This window comes from Stegostoma tigrinum, chromosome 31, assembly GCF_030684315.1.
Source record: "Stegostoma tigrinum isolate sSteTig4 chromosome 31, sSteTig4.hap1, whole genome shotgun sequence".
In the NCBI taxonomy this organism is placed as follows: Eukaryota; Metazoa; Chordata; class Chondrichthyes; order Orectolobiformes; family Stegostomatidae; genus Stegostoma; species Stegostoma tigrinum.
In genome coordinates, this window is record NC_081384.1 from 38,036,143 (window position 1) to 38,055,595 (window position 19,453).

The 19,453-nt window shown below is 44.8% G+C and overlaps 1 protein-coding gene across 1 annotated transcript in view; it reads left to right on the top strand.

Moving 5' to 3' along the window:
- Positions 1-19,453, top strand: part of ace (angiotensin I converting enzyme (peptidyl-dipeptidase A) 1) — a 135,852-nt gene that overhangs the window by 108,493 nt on the left and 7,906 nt on the right. Inside the window, exons 18-23 of the mRNA XM_059638649.1 lie at positions 1,533-1,630; positions 3,312-3,481; positions 9,136-9,359; positions 14,096-14,240; positions 16,733-16,831; positions 17,890-18,012. Of these exons, the coding sequence (XP_059494632.1) occupies positions 1,533-1,630; positions 3,312-3,481; positions 9,136-9,359; positions 14,096-14,240; positions 16,733-16,831; positions 17,890-18,012 (859 nt within the window). The remainder of the gene's footprint in view (positions 1-1,532; positions 1,631-3,311; positions 3,482-9,135; positions 9,360-14,095; positions 14,241-16,732; positions 16,832-17,889; positions 18,013-19,453) is intronic.

The following is a 19,453-nucleotide window of genomic DNA, read 5'->3' on the forward strand; positions in this document are numbered from 1 at the left end:
TTGCGTGGGGCAGGGGTAGTGCCCCACCTGCTCCAAAGGTATGTAATAACATCTCTGAATGGGTTGATTAGAAAAAATAGGTTAATTTAAGGAAGGGAATTGGGTCCCTCTTGTGGTTCAGTGGTAGTGTTCCTACCCTTGTACTGAGAGGACCCAGATTGAAGTCCCACATCTTCCAGGTGGGTATAATAACATCTCTGAACAGGTTTGTTAGAAATTACAAATCAAGTGAACAGATCCTTACCTCTTCTCACCTTTAATGATCTGCATTACCCTTAAGAGGCTTTACATGTAAATTATTTGATTGGAAGCCTGGGTCATTTACTGGTGGTAGTTAATAGATGGAAGAAAAGTACCATGGGTGATTTAGTGATGGAAGAAAAACCAGTTCTGTAAGAGCACTTCTGGACATAAAAGTCAGATAAACAAGGAGGAATTATTTCCAGTGATGGAGGGACACAGACATAATGCAACTCACAAGTAAATCAGAGATGGGAACGTTGGAATCTGTGGATGGATATATGGAATCCACTGCCGGCAAGGCTGGCGGGAGCAGATTCAAGAGCGACTTTAAAAAGGGAGTTGAATAAGTACTCAGTAGAATTAGTAATTACAGGACTATGAGGAAAGCAGAGGAAGTGGCACTGTTTGAATGCCAGTACCAGCCAGTACCTGCCATGGGCTAAATGGTCTCCCACACTTTTAAGAAAACATTTATATGCCACCTGGGAATGCTTTAAGAAATTTGAACAAGGGAGAGAGAGGAAAACTGGCGGGTCTGAGGAAACTTTGGGTTTTCAAAGTTGAGAGTTGATTGAAAAAGTGCAATGGGTTTGTGGGTTTTCGTGCACCGCAATGTTGATTATAGGAGCAGCAAAATGTGTTGACTTTATACTTTAGTTGTTATGTGCAGTTGTGGAAGCTGTAGATATGGTTCTGTGAAGATTTAACTTGAATAATATAGCACGGGAGATAGCCTGAAAAGTTGCATTTATGTAGCACCTTTCAGAACATCTGGCTATCCTAAAATTGTTTTGCATCAGCGAAGCATTTCTCAAATATGTACATTGTCAAGTTGAGTGTCTCCCAGACACAGTGATAGGATAATGAGCAGATAGGCTGTTTTGGTAAGTTGATTGATGAATAAATATTGACCAGACCTTTGGGAGATCTTCCCTGCTCTTTTTCAAATACAGTCATGAGATTTTTACAAGGGAGCACAGACGGGGTTTCATAAAATACAGTGCCTAAAACGGTGCAGCACTCCCTCTGATGCTCAGATCACACTGGAATGTCAGCCTAGATTTTGCACTGAAGTTTCTGGAGTGGACTTGAACCCATAACTGACGCAAAAGATTGAATGGTCTCAAATGAGCCATGTAGGATGGAAGGACAGTTTTGTGGCTGTAGCCATAGATGTTCTGAGTTGATACCAGCATAAATATGATTTTGGAGAGTTGTCTGATCAATGCACAGTGTGAGAGTATTTCTGCCTTCTGCATCTGGTTAATATTATCATTCTGCTGTGGCAGGGAATATGTGGGCCCAATCGTGGAACAATGTCTACAAACTGCTGATACCTTACCCCGATGCCAGCCCTGTTGATGCAACACCTCAAATGATTGCCCAGGTTAGTCTCTTTCTTGGCACTTGTCTCCCCCATCACCTCTTCCCCATCTCTAGCTTCTTTATTTCAGCTGGAGCTAATGAATCTGTTTAAGATCATGCATCATATTCCACTAAGAGATAACAGTGAGAAATTTAAATATTAAGATTGGAGTACAACCAGCAGCGAGGCAGGTCCCATTTGAATCCCAGACTGTGTGATCTTAATTGACTGGGGAGGTGATGGCCTTGTGGTAGCATTGTTAGACTACTAATCCAGAAACTCAGCAAATATCCTCCAGAGCTGGGTTCAAATCCCACCATGGGAGATGGTGGAATTTGAATTCAATAAAGAATCTGGAATAAAGCATATAATGATGACCATGAATCCATTGTTGATGGTTGTAAAAACCCACTTAGTTCATTAATGTCCTTTGGAGAAAGAAACTGCCATCCTTATCTGTTCTGGCCTACTTGTGACTCCAGACCCATAGCAATGTGGTTGACTCTTAACTGGGCAATTAGCAATGGGCCAATAAATGCTGGCCTAGCCAGTGATGCCCACATCCTGTGAGTAAATAAAAAAATCAAATCCTGGACTGTATGTTTCCAATTGGATTTGCCACTGAGAGATCCCAATTGAATCCTGGACAGTAAGATTTCAATTGAATTTCTTTCAGTGAGATCCCAATGAAATCCTTTGCAGTGTGATCCCAATCTAATGACCAGATGTTTGAAATGTACAGTTAGATCCCAATTTAAAGGCATAATGTCACCCAAATCTCAAATGCACAGTGAGATCCCAACGTAAATCTCACAAAGTAAGGACAAAATCTTACCCAGCGTGGCAAAATCTCATTCCAAATACTTTACAGTGTGATCTCGACATAAAAAGGGAGATCGCAACCTGGCGCTGCACAGTAAGTTCCCAACCTAACCACATGCTGTGAGATCCCATTCCATCACACAGTGGGATCCCAATTTAAAGGCATGGTGTGATCAAAATCCACTCATGCACAGTGCAATCCCAATGTAAACATGACCATGCAACAGAGTGCCATCCAGCACCTGCACAGTCTGATCCCTATCGAAAACATGAAGGTTAAGATTCCAGTCTCAGTACTTACAGATCCAAATCCATGCCAGCTCAGTAGAACTGTGATCTAACTTTTAGAGTAATATTCTAAAGTTTAAGTTATGCACCACTGCATTGTGAAGTTATAGTATCATTTACTAATAATTTACTATCAGTCATCTTTCTGAATTCATGTCCAAGTGCCCTGTGTTTCATGAGGTTGAGGGCAGGATGACAGCATTTCTAGAATCCCTACAGTGAAGAAAGAAGCCATTCAGCCTATCAGGTGTACACCAATCCTCGGGAGAGCATCCCAACCACATAAAGCCCCGATCCTACCCTCGTGACCACACATTTTCCCATGGCTAATCTACTGAACCTACACATTATGGGAAATTTAGCGCAGACAATTCAGCTAACCTGCGAATCTTTGGGCTCTGGGAGGAAACCCGCACGGACACAGGAAGAAGACGCAAACTCCACACAGACAGTCAGCCAAGGGTAAAATCAAACCTGGGTCCCTCGTGCTGAAAGGCAACAGCGCTAACCAAAGAGCCACTATGCTGCCCAGTTTTCTCCTGTTGCTTCAGTCTATCGTGCTGCATTTAACACAACCTTCTGTCATCAACAGAACTGGAAACCCATTCAAATGTTTACAGCATCAGACAAATTCTTCAAATCACTTGGCCTCATTCCGATGCCACCGGAATTCTGGAGCAAGTCAATGCTCGAAAAGCCAAAAGATAGGGAGGTTGTTTGCCATGCATCTGCCTGGGACTTCTTCAATAAGAAAGATTTCAGGTCAGTGCCAAAGTACTGCTGAGAGGCAACTTCCAGTCACAGCAAATGATGTACTTTTGGAATAATGTCACTAATATACGGTAGAATTCGAGCACAGAGCTTGCACACGGCTGGGCCCCACTGACAGTAATCTGGTAATGACAAGCCCCTTTACTTTTAGTGACATTGGATGACTATTTGTCAGGCTAGAACAACCCTGTTCTCCCTCACAAAATGCTGTGAGTCTTCCATTTCCTTCTGATAGACATATCTCACTGCTCATCCAAAAGATGGTCCTCCAACAGTGCAGCACTCCCTCTGTATCACCTCTGACAGTGCAGCACTCCCTCTGTATCACCTCTGACAGTGCAGCACTCCCTCAGCATCACCTCCGACAGTGCAGCACTCCCTCTGTATCACCTCTGACAGTGCAGCACTCCCTCGGTATCACCTCTGACAGTGCAGCACTCCCTCGGTATCACCTCTGACAGTGCAGCACTCCCTCGGTATCACCTCTGACAGTGCAGCACTCCCCCTGTATCACCTCTGACAGTGCAGCACTCCCCCTGTATCACCTCTGACAGTGCAGCACTCCCTCGGTATCACCTCTGACAGTGCAGCACTCCCCCTGTATCACCTCTGACAGTGCAGCACTCCCTCTGTATCACCTCTGACAGTGCAGCACTCCCCCTGTATCACCTCTGACAGTGCAGCACTCCCCCTGTATCACCTCTGACAGTGCAGCACTCCCTCAGTATCACCTCTGACAGTGCAGCACTCCCTCAGTATCACCTCCGACAGTGCAGCACTCCCCCTGTATCACCTCCGACAGTGCAGCACTCCCCCTGTATCACCTCTGACAGTGCAGCACTCCCTCTGTATCACCTCTGACAGTGCTGCACTCCCCCTGTATCACCTCTGACAGTGCTGCACTCCCCCTGTATCACCTCCGACAGTGCAGCACTCCCTCAGTATCACCTCTGACAGTGCAGCACTCCCTCAGTATCACCTCTGACAGTGCAGCGCTCCCTCAGTATCACCTCTGACAGTGCAGCACTCCCTCAGTATCACCTCTGACAGTGCAGCACTCCCTCAGCATCACCTCTGACAGTGCAGCACTCCCTCTGTATGAGCATGGATTATGTGTGTACAACCCGGAACATGGGCTGTGTGGTCCTGAGTTTCTGACCACAGTTACTATCACTTGACTGCAGATCTTCTTCAAGAATAGAGTAAGAGGTTCTTGCAGCATAGAGGTAGTGTAATAATATCTCTGAACAGATTGATTGCAAAACCTCTAAAAAAGAGGCGAATGTACTCTGTGTTGGGTAATGTATCATTGGAAGGGAGTAGGGTGGATTTAAGGGAGAGCTGATGCAGGAGTTCAAATTATGAGCATCTTTTGTTAAACTGATCAAGCCTGGAGATGCCAATGCCAGGTTTAAAACAAACAACTGCAGATGCTAGCGAATCAAAAACACCAACAGAAATTGCTAGAAAGCCTCAGCAGTGGAGAGAAAGCTGAATTAACTTTTTTGGGTTCAGTGACCCTTCTTCAGAACTGGCTGGTCATTAGAGCAGTGTAGACAGGAGGTGAGTGTTGGAACCAGCACAGGATTGCAGGCTATGTGGGAATTGCCTGAGAAATTGAAAATTGCCCTGCATCTGCAACCATCTAAAAGACTCCAGGAAAGTCAAAGATTTCAGAGGGTTCCATTTCAGTTCAGCTAACAGCTACCCAGGGAACATTGAAGATTATAAACCTGGTCTGACTAAAGAAGGGAATGCAGGGTAGATTGAACTTAGTAGGATAATAGTTTGGCACAACATCATGGGCCAAAGGGCCTGTACTGTTCTATGTTCTATGCCCTATGTTCTATGTTCTAACTCCTCGGTAACTATTAAACTGAATCCCTTCCCAGTCTATCACTGATCAGACAGGAACAACAAGAAAGCACACATTTAAGATTATTATTGAAGAACTCAAGGGAGAGAATAGGAGATTTTAATCTTTATCGGAGTGGTATTCGGTTGTAGATAGTAGATCCAGAGACAGAGGGACAAACTGGAGGAGAAACTGAGTGAAGTATGGTGAAACATGGGTGTCGTGGATAGAGTGAAAGCTCTCCCAACATTAACATTCCCGTGTCATTCAGAGTCAGCCTGGGAGTGAGGAGGAAATTTATGGACCATTCTCTTTATGGACCATTCAGAAACTGCAATGCATCCCCCACTCACCACCATGCAACAAAAGAGGAAAAGTTGCCCAAGTGGTATTATAGTTGCATTATTAATCCAGCAGTCCAGGTTATGTTCTGGGGTACCTGGGTTCAAATCCTGCCACAGCAGATTGTGAAATTTGAACCCAATAAAAATCTGGAATTAGGCATCTACTGATGCCCATGAATCCATTGTCAATTGTTGGGGAAAAACCCATCTGGTTCACTAATGCCCTTTTGGGAAAGAAACTGCCATCCTTACCTGGCCTTGCCTATGTGTGTCTCCAGACCCACAGCAATGTGGATGGCTCTTAAGTGTCCTCTGGGCAATAAATACCGTCCTAGCCTGCGATGTCTGCATCCCATGAATGATTTTTTTTTAAAAATGGGTCCACCCTGCAGTTATAAAACTGTGCCATCAGAAAACCCAACAGGTCTTTATCTAAATGCTAACTGTGTTTCTCTCACTGAAGTGGTATCCATTAAGCTGAGTTAGCATAGAACTATCGATTGCTGCATGGCCATTAGCCGCCAGCTGCTGAATGGCTTGTTTTAAGAAGAAACTGTGCTCGTCATCGCGACAGTTCCCTGCCACTGCTTTACTCCAGAATTCCTGACCCTTCCTCTCAACCACGCTGCAATATCATGGTGCTAGTGCTTTCTCCTTTAGATCCTGTTCACCTGATAGTTAGAGGTCCTACACCACCTGTAGCAACTTCTAATGTGATCAGTCAATAATCCCATGTTGGTGACGGGCATAGGATAGAATCCCTACAGTGAGGAAGCAGGCCATTTGTCCCATTTAGACCACACACCTTCCAAAAAGCATCTCATCCAGACCCACCCTGTATGTAACCTTGCATTTCCTTTGCCAATCCACCTAACATATGCATCTTTGGACTGTGGGAGGAAACCAGCGCACCCGGAGGAAACCCACGCAGACACAACATCTCCCCTTCCCCCACTGCATCCCTAAACCAGCCCAGTTCATCCCCTCCCCCCACTGCACCACACAACCAGCCCAGCTCTTCCCCCCCACCCACTGCATCCCAAAACCAGTCCAACCTGTCTCTGCCTCCCTAACCGGTTCTTCCTCTCACCCATCCCTTCCTCCCACCCCAAGCCGCACCCCCAGCTACCTACTAACCTCATCCCACCTCCTTGACCTGTCCGTCTTCCCTGGACTGACCTATCCCCTCCCTACCTCCCCACCTACACCCTCTCCACCTATCTTCTTTACTCTCCATCTTCGGTCCGCCTCCCCCTCTCTCCCTATTTATTCCAGTTCCCTCCCCCCATCCCCCTCTCTGATAAAAGCTATGCCTGCCTCTTTGTAGGTTACGTGGAACAGTCCATCTTCCGCACCTACACAGGCCCCAAACCCCACCTCTTCCTCCGGTACATTGATGACTGTATCGGCGCCGCCTCTTGCTCCCCAGAGGAGCTCGAACAGTTCATCCACTTCACCAACACCTTCCACCCCAACCTTCAGTTCACCTGGGCCATCTCCAGCACATCCCTCACCTTCCTGGACCTCTCAGTCTCCATCTCAGGCAACCAGCTTGTAACTGATGTCCATTTCAAGCCCACCGACTCCCACAGCTACCTAGAATACACCTCCTCCCACCCACCCTCCTGCAAAAATTCCATCCCCTATTCCCAATTCCTCCGCCTCCGCCGCATCTGCTCCCACGATAAGACATTCCACTCCCGCACATCCCAGATGTCCAAGTTCTTTAAGGACCGCAACTTTCCCCCCACGGTGATTGAGAACGCCCTTGACCGCGTCTCCCGCATCTCCCGCGACACATCCCTCACACCCCGCCCCCGCCACAACCGCCCCAAGAGGATCCCCCTCGTTCTCACACACCACCCTACCAACCTCCGGATACAACGCATTATCCTCCGACACTTCCGCCATTTACAATCCGACCCCACCACCCAAGACATTTTTCCATCCCCTCCCCTGTCTGCTTTCCGGAGAGACCACTCTCTCCGTGACTCCCTTGTTCGCTCCACACTGCCCTCCAACCCCACCGTACCCGGCACCTTCCCCTGCAACCGCAGGAAATGCTACACTTGTCCCCACACCTCCTCCCTCACCCCCATCCCAGGCCCCAAGATGACATTCCACATTAAGCAGAGGTTCACCTGCACATCTGCCAATGTGGTATACTGCATCCACTGTACCCGGTGCGGCTTCCTCTACATTGGGGAAACCAAGCGGAGGCTTGGGGACCGCTTTGCAGAACACCTCCGCTCAGTTCGTAACAAACAACTGCACCTCCCAGTCGCAAACCATTTCCACTCCCCCTCCCATTCTCTTGATGACATGTCCATCATGGGCCTCCTGCACTGCCACAATGATGCCACCCGAAGGTTGCAGGAACAGCAACTTATATTCCGCCTGGGAACCCTGCAGCCATATGGTATCAATGTGGACTTCACCAGTTTCAAAATCTCCCCTTCCCCCACTGCATCCCTAAACCAGCCCAGTTCATCCCCTCCCCCCACTGCACCACACAACCAGCCCAGCTCTTCCCCCCCACCCACTGCATCCCAAAACCAGTCCAACCTGTCTCTGCCTCCCTAACCGGTTCTTCCTCTCACCCATCCCTTCCTCCCACCCCAAGCCGCACTCCCAGCTACCTACTAACCTCATCCCACCTCCTTGACCTGTCCGTCTTCCCTGGACTGACCTATCCCCTCCCTACTTCCCCACCTACACCCTCTCCACCTATCTTCTTTACTCTCCATCTTCGGTCCGCCTCCCCCTCTCTCCCTATTTATTCCAGTTCCCTCCCCCCATCCCCCTCTCTGATGAAGGGTCTAGGCCCGAAACGTCAGCTTTTGTGCTCCTGAGATGCTGCTTGGCCTGCTGTGTTCATCCAGCCCCACATTTTATTATCTCAGACACAAGAGGGAATGTGCAAGGTCCACACAGACCTGGGGGTTGAATTGAAGCCGGGCCCCTGGCAATGTGAAGCAGCAACGCTCAACACTGAGTCACTGTGCTGTTCTGTTTTGTGTACCAAGGTCAGCGAGTACCACACAAACTGCGCAATTCCTCCAAACAAAATCTGAGCCAGCATCCCCTGGCCCCCCTTTACCCTACATGGTCTCATCCCTGGAACTTCACATTTTCCATGGCTAACCCAACCAGCCTGCACATGCCTAGACACTATGAGACAATTAAACATGGCCAATCCACCTAACCTATACATCTTTGGTTTGTGGGAGGAAATCTCTGTAGACACAGGAAGAACATGCAAACTCCACACCAACAGCTGCCCAAGAGGTGGGCTTGAGCCCAGGTCCCTGGTGTTGTGGGGCAGCAGTGCTAACCACTGAGCCAACCTCTTCATAATTCCCCCAAACAGTGGTTTCCTCAGAGAGTCGCTTCCTTTGTTAAGTGTTACAAAGATCCTCTCAGGTTGTTGTTTGTTGTTCTGTCAGGATCAAACAGTGCACAGTGGTGAACATGGAAGACCTGATAACAGTGCACCATGAAATGGGCCACGTTCAGTATTTCCTTCAGTACAAAGACCAGCACATCTCATTCCGAGACGGCGCTAACCCTGGGTTTCATGAGGCCATTGGTGATGTGATGGCTCTGTCGGTATCTACTCCCAAACATCTCCACAGCATCGGGCTCCTTGACAAGGTGGAAGACAACCAAGGTAACTGCAGCCTCGTTTCTGTGGCATGTCACTGAGCTGCAAGGGCAATGTTTGCCAGCTGGTACCCACACAGAGGTCTAGTAATGAGACTATGATGGGCTCTGGTGGCTGATGGCTTTAACTCAGCGGGCAGGACTTATCAGATTTCAGGTTTCGCCCCCCTGAGATGGCCATACCCTCACCAATAACAGCTGCATGCAGCCATTTAACATTAACTAGTGGTGAGACTTCCCTCCCCGTCTGGGATTGAAAGGCCAGCCTCAGAGCGCTGACAGTTAGCACTACAGGCAGTCTCTAGGGAAAAGGAGGGAGGCTGAAGTAATTCCAAGGTATCAGCAAATCCTAATGAGGAGAGAGGGAGGCAGGGGTAGGAGGGGGCTGAGTTTGGAAAGCTAACAGGAGATATTTCAAGGGGTTGGATGAGCTGCCTTCAGCGGGCACAGAGGACGCCTCAAAGAAGAACGATACCATTGCCAGTGAAAGGCACCAGGCTGCCCCCTTGTTATTAGGCTGCATGTTGAATAACAGCAGAATTGAGCTGAGACACTTATGTTGTCATTTGAGGATCTCCATTGGACAGTGTGATGGAAAGTTTGGCTTCGATCATTTCAAATCAACCTCTTCAGAGATATCGGTGCATATCTCTAGAGCAAGTGGGACTTGAACACAAGCTTCTGGGTCAGAGGCAGAGACACTCCCATTGCACCACAAAAGGACTGAAAGATGTTTGCTTTATGAAAGAGGCCACTTAGTCCCTTAATCCTGTTTCACTATTCATTAAGTTCATGGCTGATCTGATGAATTTCATAAATTCCTGCTAACCCTGAATGTCTTTGACTATTAGAAACCTATCAGTCCCAGATCTGAAATTACCAATTGACTGAACATCAACTGCTTTTACATTGGGAAAGGAATGATCAAGTTCCCTGGCAATAATTTGCCTCCCTAGCCTGAGATTCCCAAACAAGCTGAAATAGTTTCCCTCTGTTAAAACAGTGTTTCATTGTTTCATGTTTTTGAAATCTCCAATTAATCACCCCTTAACCTTCCAATCTGCAACCTGAGTGTCTTCCCCTAGAGAAGAATCTCTCCTTGTACCTTAACTTTTGCAGTCCAGGCATCATTCTGGTAAAGCAACATTCATAATGCAGCATCTGTGAGATTGCATAATGACCCTGCAGAACCGACAGTACAACACAAACAATGCAGCACCTACAGTGCAATACTTTAGACAATGCTGCACCAGCAGCACAGCATGAAAGTTGCAGCACCTTAGACAAACAACACTAACCATGCAGCACCTACAGTGCAGTACCACAGCACAGCACTGACAGCACCAACCACACAGCAGCTTGGACATTGGATAATCCACAACAGAGTACCTTCACAGTGGAGACCTGACTATACAACACAGACAACACATTGCCTCCAAATCCCCACATCTTCAACAGTGCGCACCTTCAGAAGGCTAAGGAAATTCAGCATGCCCTTAATGACACTCACCAATTTTTATAGACGTACTATAGAAAGAATCCTAACTAGCTGCATCACAGCTTGGTATGGCAACTGCTCTGCACAAGACCATAAGAAATTACAGAGAATTGTAAACACAGTTCAGTCCATTATGAAAACCAGCCCTCCTTCCATTGACTTAATCTATATTTCTTACTATCTCACGAAAGCAGCCAATGCAATCAAAGACCCCTCCCACCCCAGTTACACTCTCTTCCACCTGCTTCTGTCAGTCAGGAGATACAAAAGTTTGGAAACACGTACCAATAGATTCAAGAACAGCTTCTTCCCGGCTGTCGTAAGATCCCTCATATGTTAGATTTAATCTTTCTCTGCACCTTCTCGGTAGCTATACCACTATCTTCTGCATTCTGTTCTGTTCTGTTACCCTGATGTAATTATGTAAGGTATGACTTGTCTGCATAGCACACAATACAATACTCTTCACTGTAATCTGGCACATGTGACAATAATAAATCAAAGCAAAGTACAGCACTGCTCAACACCTCCAATCATGCAGTGCCCATAGCACCAAACTTAGCAAAACACCTCTGACAATGTAACACCACCAACACCTTCAACAGTGCAACACCAGGAGTGAATAACTGACAATCGTTGGAAACTTACTAAGAACTGCTCTGAAGTATAAGTTTGGATTTAATGTTCAATTCTCTAAAGGGGAGCTTGGACCCTTGAACTTCTGTGGCAGCTGTAGATGAATCTGATTTCTTCATTAGTGCAACACCTCCATTTGCTTAGCCTTCTACCCTGCACACATAACTAACAAACAACCTTTACACAGACTGCCACTCAAACTTGGAATTGAACCCAGGCCCCTGGTGCTATGATGCATCAGTGCTATCACAATGCCACCCATCTATCCTGACGAGTCTGAGACTTCCCCGATGTTGACAATTTTAAACAGCTGTCTGATGCTGGCATAAGTGACCTCAAAGATTCAATCTTTTCTTTGAGTTTCATCTTGAGTCTGGGAATGAAGCATTTTACTGGTTATCATTGACTGGTAGGCCAGTAACAGTTTGTTCCTGGGCCAGTGTTTGGATAATGGTTTGTTTCTGGGATCAGTTGCTCCCTGGGATTTCCTCCAAACCTTCTGATGGCGTTGATATGTGTAGATGGCATGTAGATCAAAAAAAAAGCTGATCAACTGCAAATAATGTACATGTTTTCAACTCTCTTAGCTGTGTTTCATTGTGGAATAATTTGTAGCGTTCTTGTATCACTGATAATTAATCTACCTGCACGATGTAGTCTTATTCCTGGGGGCTACAACTTCTGTCTCTTCAGACGTGGTAACTAGTCTGACAAGACAGTAACACTTGCTCCTGCATCAAGTGAAAAAATGACAGGATGTCCATGTAAGTTGACAGTTTCTGTCTGTTCTGGTTCATTGGGTTTAGTCAGTTCCAATGGATTATGGAGAGGCCCCCTTCATTTCATCTGAATAAATATCACACAAACAGTTATTATTTAAGATTAAATGGGAATTATATATCACTAACTGAGGATTATCCTTTATCCAATTGGCTGCTCTTGTGGGGCGTGAGCATGCCAAAGAAGGCAAGAACATCAGAGTTAGGCAAGACCCCACTGTCAACAGCTAAAGGTATTGTAACTTGCGATGCTCACACTACATGTTCTAATTGTATCATTCAGCTCCATCTCAAGGCAGAGCTACCAGAATTGAATTTACTGGTAATTCTGGTTATAGTCTGAGAAAAGATGGGAAATTGATTCCAGGGGAGATAGAAGCAGGTATCACTTCACAGTGTGCGCTATCTACAAGATGCACTGCAGAAATTCTCCAAAGCTCCTCAGACAGCACCTTCCAAACTCACAACCACTCCCATCCAGAAGAACAAGGGCATCAGACATATAGGAACACCACCACCTCCAAGTTCCCCTCCAAGTCACTCACCATCCTGACTTGGAAATATATCACTGTTCCTTCACTGTCACTGGGTTAAAAACCTGGAATTCCCTCTTTAATAGCAGGAGGAATGCAGGAAGATGGCAGCTCACCACCACCTTCTCAAGGGCACCTAGGGATGGGCAAGAAATGCTGGCCAAGCAGAGACGCCCTCATCCCACAAATGAATAGAAGAAAAAAGCAACAAGGCTGAAATAATGGGTGCATGTGTTAAACGCCCAAAATATCTGTGTCCAATTTGCTTTGAATGTTGATTTGAAAACTCAGTACATATTGGCCAGTTTTCTGCTATGGCCTTCATCCAATAGTGCATGATGTTCCAGCATTGGTCACATTGGATTTTTGTTTATTCATTCGCGGGATGCAGGCATCGCTGACAGGGTCAACATTTATTGCCCCATCCCTAGTTAGCCTTGAGAAATGATGAGCCACAGCCCTGAAGAGCCTGTGGTCCGTTTGGTACAAGTACTCTCACAGTGTTATTGGGAACAGAGTTTGATACTGGCGAAACGATGTTATGTTTCCGACTCAGGATGCTGAGTGGCTCGGAAGGGAACTTACAGGAGGTGGTGTTCCCATATATCTGCTGCCTTTTTCCTTCTAGGTGGTCGTGGTCATGGATTTGGTAGGTGCTGCTGGAGGAGGCTTGGTAAAATTCTCTATGATTCACAAATGGACCCTGAGGCAGATCCCGGTATCTTTGGGACTGAGCTTTGAGGAAAGATTTCATAAACTGGTTATCTTCAACCTAGGTAGTAGGATATGAGGTGTGATTGTCTCAATGTGTAAATATCATGTGTTATATGAAGAACTCAGTTATATATTTCATAGCTGGACAAATTGAGATTAACTTCAACTATTGAGAGACAAATTAAGGGTTGCTATCAACTTGTTCAATTGTCAAAAAGCACACAACAGATAAGGAGCATTTCCAAATCCTATAGTGATACAAAAGAAAACTAAAATTCAGGAGCAGATATATACTGTGATAAGGAAGAAGATGGATTGCTAAAATGGGCGAGATTACCTTTCTAAATTGCATCATATTGTGCAGTTGCTATGTTCAGTCTGTCAACATGGGTCCACCAAAACCATACCTTTGTTTCAAGGAAGTTCACACAACAAAGAACAATGAAACACAGGAACAGCCCCTTCAGCCTTCCAAGCCTATGCCACCTCATTTTGCTCTTCCAATTATTTTCGAGAAGTAGTTATTTCTTTAAATAACAAGGCAAATTATGAAATATAATTTCTAGCCATTTCTCTTTCCCAGCGAGTGATATTAACTACCTGATGAGCATCGCGTTGGACAAGATTGCTTTCCTTCCATTTGGCTACCTCATGGACCAATGGCGATGGAAGGTGTTCGATGGGCGGATCCCAAAGGATATTTACAACCAGGAATGGTGGAATCTCAGGTATAATACAGGAATAACTGCAAAGAAAATAACACCAGAGTCAAAGAACAAAAATTAACAGAAGAAAGAGCTGTACATCATAGAAAAGAGAAATGCTCCAACTGTAGGTAACAGTGAGAGAGAGGGAGGCATTGAATAACAGAAGAGGAGACAGACAGAGTGGGAGTAACAGAGAGAGTGAAAGAGCAAGGGACAATCAGAAGTGCAGAAAGAGAGGAATTATGACTAAGACCGGATGGAGAGTCCGCAGCAGAAGAAAGTGAAAGAGAGAGACAGACATTGAGTAATAGAGAGAGAAAGACACAGCAACAGATACTCATCATGAGTATCAGAGAGAGAGAAATGTGAGTAAGACAAACACAGCAATTACAAGCAAGAGACAGAGTCCATGAACAGAATGCCTCTTGAGCAATCAGTCAACTGGCCTTGTCTAAATTTAACTGAAGTTTGGTGGTAAATTATTGCTTATCACTTAATTGATATGTTCTCCATGACAATATCTCCCTCCACCAGTCAGTGCTTACCTGAGAACGAGTCAGCTTTCTCTTCTTATGCAATGTAATATAATTTTTTACACTTTACATTCTTCATTCCCATCTCTGGATCCTCCTATCAGGCCAACCGAGACACTACCTTTCCCTTCATACAATTTCCCTTTAGTCTGCAGGCCTCCGCTGAATCCTACTAGACCTCCCCAGAAACACCTTTCACCCCACTAAGTACCGCCTTCTGTTTGGCATCTCAGATTCCCTGGAACACCCGACAGGCTCCATTGTCCCACCATCCCTCTGCCTGTATCTCCACTTTCCCTGGCCTTCCTGACTCCAGTCTTCAGGAATGCTGAATATTTCCTGGGCTAGAGCAGCATTAGGCTCTCAGTAAAACAAGAATTGTAGAAAGAAGCTATTTGGCCTATCATGTCCTCTCTGCCTCTCTGAATAAGCAGTTCGTTTAGAGCCCTCCTTCATTTTCTCCCCATAACAATTTGTATTCCTTTCTAAATGACCATCTAATTCCTTTTCAGAATGCCTTGACTGAATATTCAATGCTTTCTCATTACTTTCTGTTTCTTCCTCATGCTATGTCTGTAGTTTTGCTTTCTTGCCAAATGCATTTTCTTACGCTCCATGTGACTTTCATTCCCTCGCTTCCTTTTACTCAGTGATTTAATTTATGATGACATTATTCCTGCTCTGTTCTTCTTCTCTCACCTCCCCACCTCCGATAATGTCCTCCCTTTCTTTCTGCATCTGTATTATAGGTCTCACTCATCGTTTTGTGTGCATCGGTGACTCTCTCCCCCTCTCTCTCTCTCTCTCTCTCTGTTAATTTGTAATTCTTTGGTCTGTGTTTGTAGTTGTGGATCATTTTCAATTCCGAGCTCTGTTTTACTCATCTACTAATGGCCTGATGGTGATTACAACTGTATATACAAAACAAATGCCTTGTATGTCACATCAATTACATAGCACAACTATGAGTCGGAGCATATTGCCACTTTGACAGTAGTTCAGTGCCAAATATACTACTTTTGAAGACAACAAAGTTTAGTAGCAAATCAAGATTTAGTTTCTAACCGAACACATTCTCACTGCAACATTAAACGAGAAGGCTGGAATTTTCCATTTCTGACATGTTCCTGTTTGATTTTCCACCTATTAAAACTATATATATATTATATATACAATTATAGGTTGCGGAGGGAGCATTTAGGGTAACTGATAGCCTGGTTATCTGACTGATAACACAAAATGTATTTCTTTCATTAGACATTAACAATCTATATTTTTCACTACTGTTGTCGCCAGCTGAAGGCCTGGGGTTATTATCACTGGACTGCTAATCCAGAAACCCAGCTAATGTTCTGGGGACCTCAGTTTCAATCCCCACCACAGCAGATGGAGGAGTCTGATGGTGAACACAAGTCCATCGCTGACTGCTCTTTGGGGAAGGAACCTGCCATCCTTACCTGCTCTGGTCTGCATGTGACACGAGACCCGCAGCAATGTGGTTGACTCTTATACTGCCCTCTCAACGATTAGGACCAGGTAATAAATGCTGGCCCTCAATGTGTGAGCTAATGAGCAACATTCCCCCTGCTATAATGGATAGCCAAGGGAACCTCGTAACCCCCTTTGTGAATGGTTTTATGTGAAAAAGAGGGAAGCTGGCACTTCTGTAAGTTGAAATGTTTACCAAGCCCCAAGCAGATCACCCACAATATAGCAGCATCTACTTCAAATGTAACTCAATTGACCATGTAGAGTTTTCAGATATTCCCGGGATAGGAAAGACTCTATGGAAGGTCTTTCTTCTGTGAGTTATTCAGTAAAAGTATTTACATACAGTAAAGAAACCATACCTGCACACAGCAAGGTGAGAAAGTCTCCAAAGACTCAGGCCTAACAAAGTCATCCTATGTCAGCCCTAAGTTTGAGGCTAGGGTGCAGCCCAGGCCAGTGTCCAGCTTATCTTGTACTTTTCTTCTCCAGGTTAAAATATCAGGGTGTGTGTCCTCCTGTTGCTCGATCAGAGGAAGATTTTGATCCTGGTGCAAAATTCCACATTCCTTCAAGTGTTCCTTACGTCAGGTATGTCTGTAGCATGGACCTTTCTCCAGTTCAGTTTCAGTCACTATATCTGGAGAGCTGTTCATTTATCGCTAACACCCAGGATGGTCAACCCCTTCAGGAATGACCTGGATCCTCCTGCAATTGAAGATTAATCTGCTTGACACTGTAGTGCTTGATACTGCAGGGAGAAAAAACAGCTGTTTTCATTTAATTTTCTCTAACTATTTGCATTTGTTGTTTTGAAATAACATGGAAACTGAGTGTAATAAAATCTCCAGGTTTAATGCAAATAGAGCCTGCAACATGTACCAACAACTCTAATGCTGTCATTAGAAAAAAAAATCATCCTTTTAACTCAAGGAAATTTGATAAAATGAATTCAAAAACATGCCTTGTTACTTTATTTGGAATGTGATAACTTGGTCCCAAAATAGAATTATGTAAGTAGAAGCCAAGGTCAGGTTAGCATTAGCAATACTAACATAGGGGGAATTCCTTTATATTCAAATATCCTCTTCAGGAACCAAGGCTACAAAGCTGACCTATATTTGTTGTATGATCTGAGTAATGCACCTTCTCTACACCGTCAACTGTGGGTAACAAGACAGCCCAGGAATGGGATAACATATAGGGCTAGTGCTGGATAGGGGGTCTAGTGCAGATTTATGTACTTTTGGCAGCACAGATTGATAAATTGAAGGACCTTTTTCCATGATTCTATGATTGCCAGAGCGTTTGATGTGCCAATTTGACACAGGCAATAAGAGAGGGGCCATATAAATTAACCAAGGCTTCAACCTTGAAATCATTCTTACTCTCATGTCTGAGGAAGTAACACAGGTACATTCATTGGATTACACCTCCCAACGTGTGAGCAAACATATTGAGTTTCAACACTGTTTTGCTGGCAATCTAAAATTTAAAAGAAAACATTGGAAATGCTCAGCAGACCTGCCGGGATCCAGACAGAAGGAAACAGAGTTTCAGAGCAATTAACTTCCATCAGAACCCTAATTCATGAACAAGCCCACTTAAATGCCACCTTTGAGATCAAACTGCATTTTTCTCTTTCTCAGGTACTTTGTGAGCTTCATCATCCAGTTCCAGTTTCATGAGAGCCTTTGCAAGGCTGCTGGTCAAACAGGGCCTCTGCACAAATGTGATATCTACAAGTCAAAGGCCGCAGGAACACTAATTGGGTAAGAACCATTAAAAACACAGTTCCTTTGTAACTGGGAAGAAATATGACAAACTGCCCTCAAAATTCAAACAGAACACTCAGAACAGAGAGGAAATGGTGGAGGAAATATGACCAAAGTTCAAGTACTACCAACTTGATAAAATATAGCCGTAAAGGACTTGTCAACTAATTACATTCATCAATCTCTATCAATATGTCTGCAATAGGAACTAATACAATAGATTACAAAAAGATGAGGAGAGAACAGAATTGAAGCTAAAAAGGAAATTAGGATAGAAAAGAGAGGACATGAATGAATATTAACAAGCAAAATCCAGGTGAACCCAGAGATGCTTTCTCTTATATTAGGAATAAAGAAAGAACAGGGCCCATTCAAAAGATTGAAAAAAGTAATCTGCGAATGGAAGTGGAAGGTATGGGTGTCATCCTGAATACATCTGTCTTCCAAAAAAAATCTATGAACAAAATATGGGCAGAACAGTAGCACAGTGGTTAGCACTGCTGCCTTACAGCACTAAGGACCTGGGCTCAATTCCACCCTCAGACAACTGTCTGTGTGGAGTTTATACATTCATCCAATGTCTGCATAGGTTTCCTCCCACAGTCCAAATGTATGCAGGTTAGGCAGATTGACTGTGCTAAATTGCCCATTGTGTCCAGGGATGTGCAAGATAGGTGGGTTAACCATTGTGGGTTACAGGAATGGGATGGGATGGGGTAGACACGATGGGTCACATGGCCTACTTCCACCCAGTAGGTGCTCTATTCTAAATACTAGGTTGGCCTGAGGGGCTCAGTTTTGAGCTGGCACAGACACCTCAGGCCACTTTCTGCACTACAAAATCTCTCTGAGGAAAACCCCTTTGAGGGAAAACGTTGGGAAGCAGTTTTGGGAATCGAAGGTATCTATTTCGTCCCCAGCATGCCGCAATCTGCACATGTCCCATCGCAAATAACTCACTTACTGTATCCCAAAACGCTATTTTCTGGAGTATTTCTATCTAATTTTCATTTCAATAAATCAGGGCGAACTGCTGCCGCTGTCACTGAAGAGAATGTGTTCTATTGATTGATCATTTGGTCATTGATGTAATGGTCTTGATATTTTATGTTACCCCATCCCTGTCCTGTGAAGTAAGCAGGAATAGTTTGGGTTAGGGGTTAAAATCAGGAAAGGATTGAAATCTTGTCTTTGGCCCTGACTTTTGTGATGTTAATAGAATAATTCACGCACCAGGCTAGGCTCCCCAGAACCTTCCCACAGCTCCATCCCCTCACAAAATATCATGTGCTTGAACATTCCAACTTTAAGAACACTCTGCATCCTTTGGGTTTATTGTTGTGAACAAGGTGAAATGGATCATCACGGTTGGTATCTCAAATTGCATTCAAGTGTAGTATCCTTAAGTGAAAGGAGTGGATAGCAATCTATGATTTTT